This window comes from Stegostoma tigrinum, chromosome 29, assembly GCF_030684315.1.
Source record: "Stegostoma tigrinum isolate sSteTig4 chromosome 29, sSteTig4.hap1, whole genome shotgun sequence".
Taxonomy (NCBI): Eukaryota; Metazoa; Chordata; class Chondrichthyes; order Orectolobiformes; family Stegostomatidae; genus Stegostoma; species Stegostoma tigrinum.
In genome coordinates this window covers 44,467,682-44,482,406 of record NC_081382.1, presented here as the reverse complement: position 1 = coordinate 44,482,406, position 14,725 = coordinate 44,467,682, and the positions used below count along the sequence as shown (strand labels likewise).

Here is a 14,725-nt window from a genome sequence, read left to right as displayed (position 1 = left end):
CGATGGCAGATCAGCAGTGGCAGACATTTAAAGAACACATTGGTGAACTTCAACAACTGTACATCCCTGTCTGCATAAGAGTAAAACAGGGAAGATGGCTCAGCCATGGTTAACAAGGGCAATCAGGGACAGTGTTAAAGCAAAAGAGGCAGCATATAAACTGGCCAGAAAAAGCAGCAAACCTGATGACTGGGAGAAATTTAAAATTCAGAAGAGGACAAAAGATTTAATTCAGAAGGGGAAAATAGAATATGAGAGTAAGATTGGTGAAAACATAAAAACTGACTGTGAAATCTTCTATTGATATATAAAGGGAAAAAGGCTGGTGAAGACAAATGAGGGTCCCTTTACAGTTAAAATCGGGTGAATTCATAAAAGGACAACAAAGTAATGGCAGACCAGTTGAACAAATACTTTTGATCTGTCTTCATTAAGGAAGACTCAAAAAGCTTTCAGAAAATGCTAGGAGACAGAGGGTCATGCATGTAGGAGGAACTGAAGGAAATCTCTCTTAGTTAGGAAACAGTATTGGGGAAATTGATGAGATTACAACCTGAAAAGTCCTCATGGCCTGATGTTCTGCATCCCAAAGTACTTAAGGAAGTGCCCTAGAAATAGTGGACACATTGGTGATCATTTTCAGGCATCCTACAAACTCTAGAAGAGTCTCAATGGACTGGAGGTAGCTAATGTAACCCCACCTTTTAGAAATGGAGGGAGAGAGAAAATGATGATTTACAGTCCAGTTAGCAACACTTCAGTGGTCGGAAAAAAGCTGGAGTTAACAATGAAGGATATGATAACTGAGCGTTTTGGAAAGCGGTGACAGAATTGGTCCTAGTCAGCAAGGATTCACTAAAGGCAAATCATGCTTAACAAATCTACTGGAATTTTTTGGAGAATGTGTCCAGTAGAGTGGACAAGGATGAATCAGTGGATATTGTGTATCTTGACTTTCAAAAGGCTTCTGACAAGGTCCCACACAAGAGACTAGTAAGCAAAATTAAAGCTCATGGTGCCAGAGATGATATATTCAGGTGAATAGAGAATTGAGTGGCAGACAGGAAGCAGAGAGTTGGAATAAATGGGTCCTTTTCAGACTGACAGGCAGTGACGAGTGGGGTACCACAGGATTCAGTGCTGGGATTCCAGCTGGTCACAATATACATTAACAAATTGGACAAAGGAATTTAATGCAAGATCTCCAAATTTTCTGATGACATTAAGCTGAGTGGCAGTGTGTGCTGTGAGGAGGATGTTAAGAGGCTACAGGGTGATATGGCACAGACTGGTTGAGTGGGCAAATAGTTGGCAAATGCAGTACAAACGTGGACAAATGTGAGATATTGTGGTATCCAATTTTGTGGTAAAAGCAGGAAGGCAGATTATGAACTGAATGTTGGAGGTTTAGGAAATGGTGAGATGCAATGAAACCTGGGTGTCATGGTGGAACAGTTGCTGAAGGTTGGCATGCAGGCGCAGCAGTCAGTGAGGAAGGCTAATAATGTGCTGGCCTTTATAGCGATAGGATCTGAGTAGAAGAGTAAGGATGTCTTAGTGCAGTTGTACAGGGCCTTGGTGAAGCCACACCTTGAGTGTTGTATGCAGTTTTGGTCTCCTAGTCCTAGACATTCTTGCTGTTGACAAAGTCCAGCAAAGGTTCACCAGACTGATTCGCAGGATTGCAGGACTGACATAGGGAGAAAGACTGGATCAACTGGGCTTGTACTCCCTGGAATTTAGAAGAATAAAGGGGAATCTCATAGAAGCAAGTAAAATCCTAATGAGACTGGACAGGCTAGACACAGGGAGAATGTTCCTGATGCTCGGGAAGACGAGAACTAGGGACACGGTCTAAGGATAATGGATAAGCCATTCAGGAGTGAGATGAGAAAGAAGTTCTTCACTCACAGAGTTATGAATGTGTGGAATTCTCGACTACAGAAAGCCAGTGGGGCCAGTTTGTTCGATATATTCAAGAGGGAGCTAGCCATAGCCCTTGTGGCGAAAGGGATCAAGGGATCAAGGGATATGGGGAGACAGTGGGAATGGGATACTGAGATTGTATGGTCAGCCATGATCATATTGAAAGGTGATACAGGGTCAAAGGGCTGAATGGCCTACTCCCACACATATTTTCTATGTCTCTATGTGTACTCTTTCAATCTGAAAATAAACTGAAAGTAAACTCCCTCTACATTGTCCCCATCAAACACTCCCAGGCCAGGGGGAGCAGGGTTAAATAGAAAGTAAAGCTTTCTCGACAATGTGTCTACACATACTGACTGAGCCTTCACAGACAGGATGCAATGATTACAAGATGCTAGCAGTGAGGCTGCTCACGAGCACATGAATGTGAGTGTATCTGTTGAAGACACTCACTGCTGGATTTTTATTCCTGCAGTTCCGCTTCACTGGTGGTGGCAGTGCAGGAGAGAAGGGACCAATGCTGTCTGCTCAGGAAGCTCAAGCCCAGGCGATATTACAGCAGGCCAGGGTAAGTACCAGTGCGGAGTCTTAGAACATTCCGAAGCTATATGGAAAGTGGGTAGGAACTGTCTGCTTCAGAGACTAACTATCCAAGTAGGACACGCTCCTTCCCTCCACTCAGGATTCAGAGCTCAGGCATTGATGCAGTGAGGATTCCATAAGGAGACAGCAATGGGGACATCAAACATTGCGCTGCCCCAAGATAATGGCAACTCACCCTCATCAGACACAGTTACCCCCTCAGAGTCCACCATCAAACCCTTCGCTCACATAATATAGGAACTGTAGTACTCTAGGAGGGTCAGTGCTCAGGGAGCGCCACACAGTTGGAGGGGCAGTGCTGAGGGAGCGCTGCACTGTCAGAGGGTCAGTGCTGAGGGAGCGCCGCACTGTCGGAAGGTCAGTGCTGAGGGAGCGTCGCACTGTCGGAGGGTCAGAGCTGAGGGAGCGTCGCACTGTCGGAGGGTCAGTGCTGAGGGAGCACCGCACGGTCGGAGGGTCAGAGCTGAGGGAGTGGGCACTGACTGAGGGCCAGTGCAGAGGGAGTGAGCACTGTAGGAGGGTCAGCACTGAGGGAGCACTGCGCTGTGGAGGGTCAGAGCTGAGGGAGAGCCACATTGTAGGGGGATCATTACTGAGGGAGTGCCACACTGTCGGCGGGTGAGTGCTGAGGGAGCGCCACACTGTCGGAGGGTCAGTGTGAGGGAGTGAGCACTGTCGGAGGGTCAGTGCTGAGGGAGCGAGCACTATCGGAGGATCAATGCTGAGGGAGCGGGCACTGTCGGAGGGCCAGTGCTGAGGGAGCAGGCACTGTCGGAGGGTCAGTGTGAGGGAGTGAGCGCTGTCGGAGGGTCAGTGTGAGGGAGTGAGCGCTGTTGGAGGGTCAGTGTGAGGGAGCGGGCACTGTCGGAGGGCCAGTGCTGAGGGAGCGGGCACTGTCAGAGGGTCAGTGTGAGGGAGTGAGCGCTGTCGGAGGGTCAGTGTGAGGGAGTGAGCGCTGTTGGAGGGTCAGTGTGAGGGAGCGGGCACTGTCAGAGAGTCAATGCTGAGGGAGCGGGCACTGTCGGTGGGTCAGTGCTGAGGGAGTGAGCACTGTCAGAGGATCAATGCTGAGGGAGCGGGCACTGTCGGAGGGTCAGTGCTGAGGGAGCAGGCACTGTCGGAGGGTCAGTGTGAGGGAGTGAGCGCTGTCGGAGGGTCACTGTGAGGGAGCGCCGCGCTGTCGGAGGGTCAGTGTGAGGGAGTGAGCGCTGTCGGAGGGTCACTGTGAGGGAGCGCCGCGCTGTCGGAGGGTCAGTGCTGAGGGAGTGAGCGCTGTCGGGTGGTCAGTGTGAGGGAGTGAGCGCTGTCGGAGGGTCAGTGTGAGGGAGCGCAGCAGTGTCGGAGGGTGAGTGTGAGGGAGTGAGCGCTGTCAGAGGGTCAGTGTGAGGGAGCGCAGCACTGTCGGAGGGTCAGTGTGAGGGAGTGAGCGCTGTTGGAGGGTCAGTGTGAGGGAGCGGGCACTGTCAGAGGGTCAATGCTGAGGGAGCGGGCACTGTCGGGGTGTCAGTGCTGAGGGAGCGAGCACTGTCAGAGGATCAATGCTGAAGGAGCGGGCACTGTCGGAGGGTCAGTGCTGAGGGAGCGGGCACTGTCGGAGGGTCAGTGTGAGGGAGTGAGTGCTGTCGGAGGGTCAGTGTGAGGGAGTGAACGCTGTCGGAGGGTCAGTGTGAGGGAGCGCAGCACTGTCGGGGGGCAGTGTGAGGGAGTGAGTGCTGTTGGAGGGACAGTGTGAGCGAGCGGGCACTGTTGGAGGGTCAATGCTGAGGGAGCGGGCACTGTCGGAGGGTCAGTGTGAGGGAGCGAGCACTGTCGCAGGATCATTGCTGAGGGAGTGGGCACTGTCGGAGGGTCAGTGCTGAGGGAGCGGGCAGTGTCGGATGGTCAGTGTGAGGGAGTGAGCGCTGTCGGAGGGTCAGTGTGAGGGAGTGAGCGCTGTCGGAGGGTCAGTGCTGAGGGAGCGGGCAGTGTCGGATGGTCAGTGTGAGGGAGTGATCGCTGTCAGAGGGTCAGTGCTAAGGGAGCGGGCAGTGTCGGAGGGTCAGTGTGAGGGAGTGAACACTGTCAGAGGGTCAGTGCTGAGAGAGCGGGCACTGTCGGATGGTCAGTGTGAGGGAGTGAGCGCTGTCAGAGGGTCAGTGTGAGGGAGCGCAGCACTGTCGGAGGGTCAGTGTGAGGGAGTGAGCACTGTCAGAGGATCAATGCTGAGGGAGCGGGCACTGTCGGAGGGTCAGTGCTGAGGGAGCGGGCACTGTCAGAGGGTCAGTGTGAGGGAGTGAGCGCTATCAGAGGGTCAGTGTGAGGGAGTGAACGCTGTCGGAGGGTCAGTGTGAGGGAGCGCCACGCTGTCAGAGGGTCAGTGCTGAGGGAGTGAGCGCTGTCGGAGGGTCAGTGTGAGGGAGTGAGCACTGTCGGAGGGTCAGTGTGAGGGAGTGAGCGCTGTTGGATGGTCAGTGTGAGGGAGTGAGCGCTGTCAGATGGTCAGTGTGAGGGAGTGAGCGCTGTTGGATGGTCAGTGCGAGGGAGTGAGCGCTGTCAGATGGTCAGTGTGAGGGAGTGAGTGCTGTCAGATGGTCAGTGTGAGGGACTGAGCGCTGTCGGAGGGCCAGTGCTGAGGGACTGAGCGCTGTCGGAGGGTCAGTGTGAGGGAGTGAGCGCTGTCGGAGGGTCAGTGTGAGGGAGTGATTGCATTGTTTGAGAATGTAGCAGCGAATAATGTTGCAGTTGCTGCCATTACCTCCTGATGGAAAAACCAATGTGTGTGCTCAGGGAGCTGTGACAAACGTTTGATTAAAGGATACACAGGAACCTGTGGTAAATTCTCCCGAAGTTTTCGAATTACAGCCAGCTGTGGGAGTGGGTGAAGGAGCCGTTCCTGCTGTTTGTTTGTTTTGATATTAATCTGTCTATTGTTCTTACAGCTGGCATTGAGAGGACCAACTGGACCAATGGGATTAACTGGAAGACCAGGCCCTATTGTAAGTGCTCCTGATGGTCAGCTCCAATAGTGGGGTGGGGGTGGTTGGCTGTGCTTTCAATTTCGCCACTTGTCCCCGAGAGTATGCCCCATTCTTTATCCTTCCCTGATGGCATAATCCAAGCTGCGAGCCACTCAGTTCAGCAACCAGATGGTTTGATGATTCATTTCCAGTGGCTGTGAGAGTTCAGGAGATGTGTTCCTAGGGAGAGAGATCTTTTGGATTATTAAGCAGGTGAGTGAGAACTGTTGAATTACCATCGGGAGAGAGATCTGATGGATTACCATTGGGAGTGGAATCTGTTGGATTACAGTTGGAATGCGATCAGTTGGATTACAGGTGGGGATGAGATCATAGAACATTACAGCACAGTACAGGCCCTTCGTCCTTCGATGTTGTGCCGACCTGTCATACCAATCTGAAGCCATTCTAACCTACACTATTCCATGTACATCCATATGCTTGTCCAATGATGACATAAATGTACCTAAAGTTCACGAATCTACTACCGTTGCAGGCAAAGCGTTCCATTCCCTTACTACTCTCTGAGTAAAGAAACTATCTCTGACATCTGTCCTATATCTTTCATCCCTCAGTTTAAAGCTATGCCCCCTCGTGGTCACCATCACCATCCTAGGAAAAAGGTTCTCCCTATCCACCCTATCTAACCCTCTGATTATTTTATATGTTTCAATTAAGTCACCTCTCAACCTTCTTCTCTCTAATGAAAACAGCCTCAAGTCCCTCAGCCTTTCCTCGTAAGGCCTTCCCTCCATACCAGGCAACATCCTAGTAAAGATAATAAAATGTGAGGCTGGATGAACACAGCAGGCCAAGCAGCATCTCAGGAGCACAAAAGCTGACGTTTCGGGCCTAGACCCTTCATCATCACCCTCTGATGAAGGGTCTAGGCCCGAAACGTCAGCTTTTGTGCTCCTGAGATGCTGCTTGGCCTGCTGTGTTCATCCAGCCTCACATTTTATTATCTTGGAATCTCCAGCATCTGCAGTTCCCATTATCTCTGATACTATTTTAACATCCTAGTAAATCTCCTTTGCACCCTTTCCAAAGCTTCCACATCCTTCTTATAATGTGGTGACCAGAACTGTACACAATACTCCAAGTGCGGCCACACCAGAGTTTTGTACAGCTGTAGCATAACCTCTTGGTTCCGGAACTCGATCCCTCTATGAATAAAAACTAAAACACTGTATGCCTTCTTAACAACCCTGTCAACCTGGGTGGCCACTTTCAAGGATCTGTGTACATGGACACTGCTCATCTACACTAGCAAGAATAGATCAGTTGGATTACAAGTGGGGATGAGATCAGTTGGATTACAAGAGGGGCTGAGATCCATTGGATTACAGGTGGGAGAGGGAACTTTTGGATTACCAGTTTCCCTTGTTAGAGGGAACTTTTGGATTACCAGTTTCCCTCATTAGGGGGAGCTTTTGGATTACCAGTTTCCCTTGTTGCAGATGCTGTCACCTTTTGGAAACTTTTTTCTCTTAGAGTGTCTGTGGGTGACTCAGAGTTCAAGGCAACACACCCCAAAGTAACTGCTTCCTGACCCTGGGCAGGGCCGCTCGAGAGGGAGAGGACAGTGAGAGAAGAAAAATGAGGGAGGGAAGAACAACAGGAAGAATGGGAATAGAGATGAGAGGAAGACAGTAATGAAGGAGAGAGAATGGAGTCAAGAAGCAGAGCGAAAGAGGATAGAGAAGCTACCTGAAGAGAGGGAAGAGAGGTCTTCGCCCTGATCATCTCCACAAATGTTATATATCTGTCATACCATCAGGCAGAGTTTGAACAAAGGTTCAGGCTGTAAGAGCCTCAATGTCTCAAATGGCCTTATCCAGTGGAGGGAATTAATCTGATGGTGCCTCTCACAGGGAGGTCTCAGTTTGAAGACTGAGTTGTACAACCTGAAAATAACCCTTAACTGAGACTTACCCATGACCCAGGGTTTGTGTGGTTGAGTGAGAATATCAGCCACAAAAGAGTTCTACAACTGAATGATTCAGAGAGTTATCAAGAATTAGATGGAACATTCTTGAATTTTTCCTCATTTCGTTTTGAGAAATTTAGGGATTAATTAATTAGATTCAGTCAATGGTGGATGTCACCTGAGAGTAAAAGCTTGATGGGCCAAATGACCGTGTCCTGTCCTTGATAGCATGGGTGAGGGTGAGTGAATGTAAACTGGGGCCTGGGAATGGTATTGGGCCTGGGACTGGGACTGGGACTGGGTCAAGGAATGGGCCTGGGATTGGTATTGGGCTGGGCCTGGGCTGGGGATTGGGATTGGGCCTGAGACTGAGACTTGGACTGGGATTTGGACTGGTTTTGGGATTGGGACTAGTTTTGGGATTGAGACTGGACTAGGACAAGGCTTGGGACTGAGCCTAGTACTGAGACTTGGAGTGGGCCAGGGATTAGCCCTAGGACTGGTGTCAGGACTGGGATTTGGACTGCAACTTGACAGGCTTTTGGGGGCTGGAATTAATGTTGAATCTATGTAGGTGGAGCTAAGCCAGGGATAGCATGTGGTTCAGCACACCCCAGGTAGGCCTATTGTGTTGCGAGGGAGAGCAGTATGTGGAAAGGCTTGTTTTAGAGAAGGGCTTATTTTAGGGAAGGACCCACTGTGTGGGGGTCTTGGTGTTGACCTGAGTTTCTGTAAGTTTCTGTTCTGTTTCCCCAGGGACCACCTGGATACCTCGGGATCAAGGGTGAAATGGGAGACATTGGGCCTCAGGTGAGACTCCAGGACACCATCTTATCCAATACTGGGTTTTGTAACAGTAATTAATCTTTAATCTTGATTGTCTTGTGCAATTTCTCGAAATTCTCTTCTGTAAGAGGCAAACACTGACCCAAGCTTTCATGGGGCCAGCTTAGGGAGCTCCTTCCACCCAGAATCTTCAATATTCCTGCTGTCCCCATGTGGGGACCATCACAAACCGTTTGACAATAAAATGAACTAAATACCTCAAATACCTGTCTTAACACTGGAGCCAAATCATCATTGAACCAAGTGCCATTTCAAAAGGACATGCACGACAGGGAATGCCACACTGTCAGAGGGTTAATACTGAGGAAGCAGCCCACTCCAGAGGTAAGGTGACAGTAACAGGTCTTGATATCAAGGCCACATTTGACTGTGTGTGGCATCAAGGTGCCTTGGCAGAACTGGAATCAGTGGGTATCAGGGGACAAACTCTCCACTGGTTAGTCATACCTGACACATAGGAAGATGGCTGCGGTTGTTGGATGTCAGTCACTTCAGCTCCAGGACATCTCTGCAGGAGTCCCTCAGGGTAGTGTTCTAGGCCCAACCATCTTCAGCTGCTTCATCAATGCCCTTCCCTCCATCATAAGGTCAGAAGTAGGGATGTTTGCTGATGATTGCACAATGTTCAGCACCATTCATGACTCCTCAGATACTGAAGCAGTCCATGTTCAAATGTAACAAGATCTGGACAGCATTCTGCCTTGGGCTGACAAATGAAAAATAATGTTCATGCCACACAAACACCAGGCAATAACCATCTCCAATAAGAGAAAATCTAACAACTGCCTCCTAACATTCAATGGAGTTACCATTACGGTATCTCCTGCTCTCAAAATCCTGGAGGTTATCATTGACTAGAAACTCACCTGGACTCACCACATAAACACAGTGGCTACATGAGCAGGCCAGAAGCTGGGAATACTGTAGCGAGTAACTCATCTCCTGACTCCTGAAAGCCTGTCCACCATCTGCAAGGCACAAATCAGGAGTGTGATGGAATACTCCCCACTTGCCTGGGTGAGTGCAGCCCCAACAGCATTCAAGAAGCCTGACACCATCCAGGACAAAGCAGCTCCCACTTGACTGGCACTACATCCACAAGTATCCAATTCCCCCCATCAATGACACTCAGGAGCAGCAGTGTGTACTATCTACAAGATGCAACCCAGAAGTTCAAAGATCCTCAGACAGCACCTTCCAAACCAACGACCACTTCCATCTAGAAGGACAAGGGCAGCAAATATATGGGAACACCACCCCCTGCAAATTCCCCCCCAAGCATTCACCATCCTGACTTGGAAGCATAACACTGTTCCTTTAGTGTAGCTGAGTCAAAATCCTGGAATTACCTCCCGAACAGCTTTAGGGGGTTACTACAGTACAAGAAGACAGCACACCACCACCTTCTCAAAGGGCAACGAGGGACAGACAGTAAATGCTGGGCCTGTTATCAACAGTGAGAATGATGTATTTCAGGGGACTGCTCCAGTTATACAATAACTGACAGTATCATCCTCTCTGTTTAACACAGGGTCCAAGAGGGGGACAAGGCCCACCCGGCCCAACAGGGAAACCAGGCCGAAGGGTAAGTACGCAGGGAGCCCTCAGACAGCACCTACATGGGGCATTTTAGGGACATGATCATTACTTCACAGGTACATACAGAGAAGAGATACTGGTCATGAGACCCACCCCAGGATAAGATTTCAGGGTAAGGTGGCAGCAGGGTCCGTGACCAGAGGGACACAGATTGAAGGGACTCTGTAAAAGAACCAGAGGGGGAGAGGAGGAGAATGTTTTTGATGTAATGCGTTGTGATCTGAGACATGCGGTCAGCAAGGGGTGTGGGAACAGATTCAACAGGAACTTTCCGAGGGGGAAGTAATACCTGAAGGTGAGAATACAAAGGGGTTGGAGTTGTGTTCAGTGATAGAGAGACTGATGTCCATCGCACAAGAAGCCTTTGTCAATAATTCTGCGGATCACCCTGAGAACAACAAGAGGCAAGTGTCTAATGGGGCTAGACACCTGGAGAAAACCAAGATCATCTTCCCAGGAATTCAGATGATTACTGGCTATGGCGACAAATATTTCAAAAAATACAGGGAGCAGGTTTTTTTATTCATTCACGGGATGAGGTCGTTGCTGGCTAGGCACATTTATTACCCAACCCTAATTGCCCAGAGGGCAGTTGGGAGTCAACCACATTGTTGTGGGTCTGGAGTCACATGTAGGCCAGACCAGGTAGGGATGGCAGTTTCCTCCGCTAAAGAATATTAGAGAACAAGATGGGTTGTTCAGACAATCAACAATGGATTCATGGTCATGGTAGAACCTGAGGACCAAGTATGGCAGGATTCAAACCTGGGTTTCCAGACCATGACCTCTGTCTCTGGATTAACAGTCCAGCGAGGACATTGCCTCCCGACAAGCAGCGAGAATCGTCCTCTGGCTCTGTGCGGTATCAGGGTAGGAATGTTTGGGGGAATCCACAACATCCTGGACGCCAGGGAGAGTCTGCGTGGGACTGTACCCCAGTGAGAGTCAGTTTGTGTGACTGTACCCCAACGAGAGTCAGTGTGTGAGGGAGCCGTACCCCAGTGAGTGTCAGTTTGTGTGACTGTACCCCAGTGAGGGTCAGTTTGTGTAGGATTGTACCCCAGTGAGGGTCAGTGTGTGTGGGACTGTACCTCAGTGAGGGTCAGTGTGTGTGTGAATATACCCCAGTGAGGGTCAGTGTGTATGGGACTGTACCCCAGTGAGGGTCAGTTTGTGTGACTGTACCCCAGTGAGAGTCAGTGTGTGTAGGACTGTACTCCAGTGAGGTTCAGTGTGTGTGTGACTGTACCCCAGTGAGGGTCAGTTTGTGTAGGACTGTACCCCAGTGAGAGTCAGTGTGTGTGGGACTGTACCCCAGTGAGGGTCAGTTGTGTGACTATACCCCAGTGAGAGTCAGTTTGTGTAGGACTGTACCCCAGTGAGGGTCAGTGTGTGTGTGACTGTACCCCAGTGAGAGTCAGTGTGTGTAGGACTGTACCCCAGTGAGAATCAGTGTGTGTGGGACTGTACCCCAGCGAGAGTCGGTGTGTGAGAGGGCTGTACCCCAGTGAGTGTCAGTGTGTGTGACTGTACCCCAGTGAGGGTCAGTTTGTGTGACTGTACCCCAGTGAGAGTCAGTTTGTGTAGGACTGTGCACCAGTGAGGGTCAGTTTGTGTAACTGTACCCCAGTGAGAGTCAGTTTGTGTAGGACTGTACCCCAGAGAGGGTCAGTGTGTGTAGGACTGTACCCCAGTGAGGGTCAGTGTGTGTGGGACTGTACCCCAGTGAGTGTCAGTGTGTGTGGGACTGTACCCTAGTGAGGGTCAGTGTGTGTGGGACTGTACGCCAGTGAGGGTCAGTGTGTGTGGGACTGTACCCCAGTGAGAGTCAGTGTGTGTGGGACTGTACCCCAGTGAGAGTCAGTGTGTGTGACTGTCCCCCAGTGAGGGTCAGTTTGTGTAGGACTGTACCCCAGTGAGGGTCAGTGTGTGTGGGACTGTACGCCAGTGAGGGTCAGTGTGTGTGGGACAGTACCCCAGTGAGGGTCAGTGTGTGTGGGACTGTACCCCAGTGAGGGTCAGTTTGTGTGACTGTACCCCAGTGAGAGTCAGTTTGTGTAGGACTGTGCACCAGTGAGGGTCAGTTTGTGTAGGACTGTACCCCAGTGAGGGTCAGTGTGTGTGGGACTGTACGCCAGTGAGGGTCAGTGTGTGTGGGACTGTACCCCAGTGAGAGTCAGTGTGTGTGACTGTCCCCCAGTGAGGGTCAGTTTGTGTAGGACTGTACCCCAGTGAGGGTCAGTGTGTGTGGGACTGTACGCCAGTGAGGGTCAGTGTGTGTGGGACTGTACCCCAGTGAGGGTCAGTGTGTGTGGGACTGTACGCCAGTGAGGGTCAGTGTGTGTGGGACTGTACCCCAGTGAGAGTCAGTGTGTGTGGGACTGTACCCCAGTGAGAGTCAGTTTGTGTAGGACTGTACCCCAGTGAGGGTCAGTGTGTGTGGGACTGTACCCCAGTGAGAGTCAGTGTGTGTGGGACTGTACCCCAGTGAGGGTCAGTGTGTGTGGGACTGTACCCCAGTGAGTGTCAGTGTGTGTGGGAGCTATCAGCTATTGAGACCATAGACCATAAGACCATAAGACATAGGAGTGGAAGTAAGGCATTCTGCCCATCAAGTCCACTCTGCCATTTAAATCATGGCTGATGGGCATTTCCCTGCACTCTCCCCGTAGCCCTTGATTCCTTTTGAGATCAAGAATTTGTCGATCTCTGCCTTGAAGGCATCCAACGTCCGGGCCTCAACTGCACTCCGTGGCAATGAATTCCACAAACCCACCACTCTCTGGCTGAAGAAATGTATCCTCATTTCCGTTTTAAATTTACCCCCTCTAATTCTAAGGCTGTGCCCACGGGTCATAGTCTCCCCGCCTAACGGAATCAACTTCCTAGCATCCACCCCTTCTAAGCCATGCATTATCTTGTAAGTTTCTATTAGATCTCCCCTCAACCTTCTAAACTGTAATGAGTACAATCCCAGGATCCTTAGCCGTTCATCATACGTTAAACCTACCATTCCAGGGATCATCCGTGTGAATCTCCGCTGGACACGCTCCAGGGCTAGTATGTCCTTCCTGAGGTGTGGGGCCTTAAATTGGACAGAGTATTCTAAATGGGGCCTAACTAGAGCCTTATAAAGCCTCAGAAGCACATCGCTGCTTTTATATTCCAACCCTCTGTGTCCGTGAGATGATCTCTGTGATTGTGTTCCTTGTGTTTTAGGGTCGACCTGGAGCTGATGGATCGAGGGGAATGCCAGGCCCATCTGGGAGAAAGGTACAGAGAAATTATCCACTAATTAGAGCATGACACTTCCTTCTGTCTTTGCTGTGTGACCGGGGTCTGTCCCTTTACACAAAGTGTTTCAGCAACTCCAACTGCCTCAAACCTCTTTGTTCTGTTTAAAAGTTATTGAGCGTTCAGGTGGAATGGGTGGTTTGTAGTAACCTGCCACCATCTGTGCAACACATCCAGTTGTGTCTCAGAGTGCACGTGGCAAGGCAGGCAAAACTGAGACACAAACACACACCGGCCAACTGTGTTGTCTCTCATAACTGTGAAAATGCTTTCAAACTGAACTGTTTTTCTTTCCCATTTGACAGGGAGACCGGGGATTTGATGGACTGCCTGGGCTTCCGGGTGAGAAGGGAAACAGAGTAAGTCCTGACATCACTTTAGCACCAGAGCTGTTGCTCACTGTTCAAGGGTCCTGCCTGAGAGTGTCTTCTTGATGGTTTTCATACATTAGCCACAAACTCCCCCAAACCCAGGGCGGGAGACTCCAGGAGAGACCAGAGAAATCTGATTAAATATCTCTGTGCCTGCCCAGCATGTGTAGAGGAAGCATTACTCTGTGTCTAATTCCTTGCTGTGCCTTTTTGGAAGTGTTTGATGAGGACAGTGTAAAGGGATCTTTACTCTTTAAGAGAATTACAGAAATCCTGCAGTATGGAAGCAGGCCATTTAGTCCCTTTGTCCACCCTGACCCTCCAAAGAACAGCCCACCCTATCCTCATAACCCTGCATTTCCAGTGGAAAATCTACCTAACCTACACATCTTTGGACTGTGGGAGGAAACCGGAGCACCCGGAGGAAATCCACGCAGACACAGGGACGATGTGCAAACTCCACACAGACAGACACACAAGGGTGGAATCGAACCAGGGTCCCTGGAGCTGTGAGGCTGCGGTGCTAACCCCTGAGCCACCGCGCTGCCCCAGTATTTAACTGGCTATTTGCTCTGTCTGCTACTGTCTCTAATCCTGTGTGAAGCTGAGCCCAATGTTGCGTATTTTGTCTAATCAGCCTATTTAAACATCTGAATCAGATGGGATTTGAACCCGGGTCTCCTGCCTCAGAGATAGAGACACTACCACCACTCCCCAGGAGCTTAAGAACATAAGAAATAGAAGCAGGAAGCCATTGCCCCATCGACCCTGCTCCACCATTCAATAAGATCACAGCTGATCTTTTCATCGACTCAACTCCACTTACCCACCCTCTCACCATAACCTTAATTCCATAAGACATAAGAGCAGAAATGAGGCTATTCGGCCCATCAAGTCTGCGCTGCCATTCAATCATGGCTGATAAGTTCCTCAAACCCATATAATACCATAATTACTTTACTGTTCAAAAAATTACCTATCTTTGTCTTAAAAATATTCAACAAGGAACCCTCAACTGCTTCACTGGACAGGGAAATCCACAGATTCACAACCCTTTGGGTGAAGAAGTTCTTCCTCAGCGCAGTCATAAATCTGCTCCCTGCTATTTTGAGGCTATACCCCCTGGTTGTAGTTTCACCCACCTGTGGAAACTATCT

General features: G+C 50.1%; 1 protein-coding gene across 2 annotated transcripts in view; it reads left to right on the top strand.

Annotated features, from left to right (window-relative positions):
• col5a1 (procollagen, type V, alpha 1) overlaps nucleotides 1-14,725 on the top strand; it is a 322,312-nt gene that overhangs the window by 199,450 nt on the left and 108,137 nt on the right. For both annotated transcript variants that reach the window (XM_059638382.1, XM_059638381.1), the window contains exons 13-18: nucleotides 2,405-2,497; nucleotides 5,451-5,507; nucleotides 8,215-8,268; nucleotides 9,836-9,889; nucleotides 13,123-13,176; nucleotides 13,503-13,556. In XM_059638382.1, coding sequence (XP_059494365.1) covers nucleotides 2,405-2,497; nucleotides 5,451-5,507; nucleotides 8,215-8,268; nucleotides 9,836-9,889; nucleotides 13,123-13,176; nucleotides 13,503-13,556 — 366 coding nt within the window. The remainder of the gene's footprint in view (nucleotides 1-2,404; nucleotides 2,498-5,450; nucleotides 5,508-8,214; nucleotides 8,269-9,835; nucleotides 9,890-13,122; nucleotides 13,177-13,502; nucleotides 13,557-14,725) is intronic.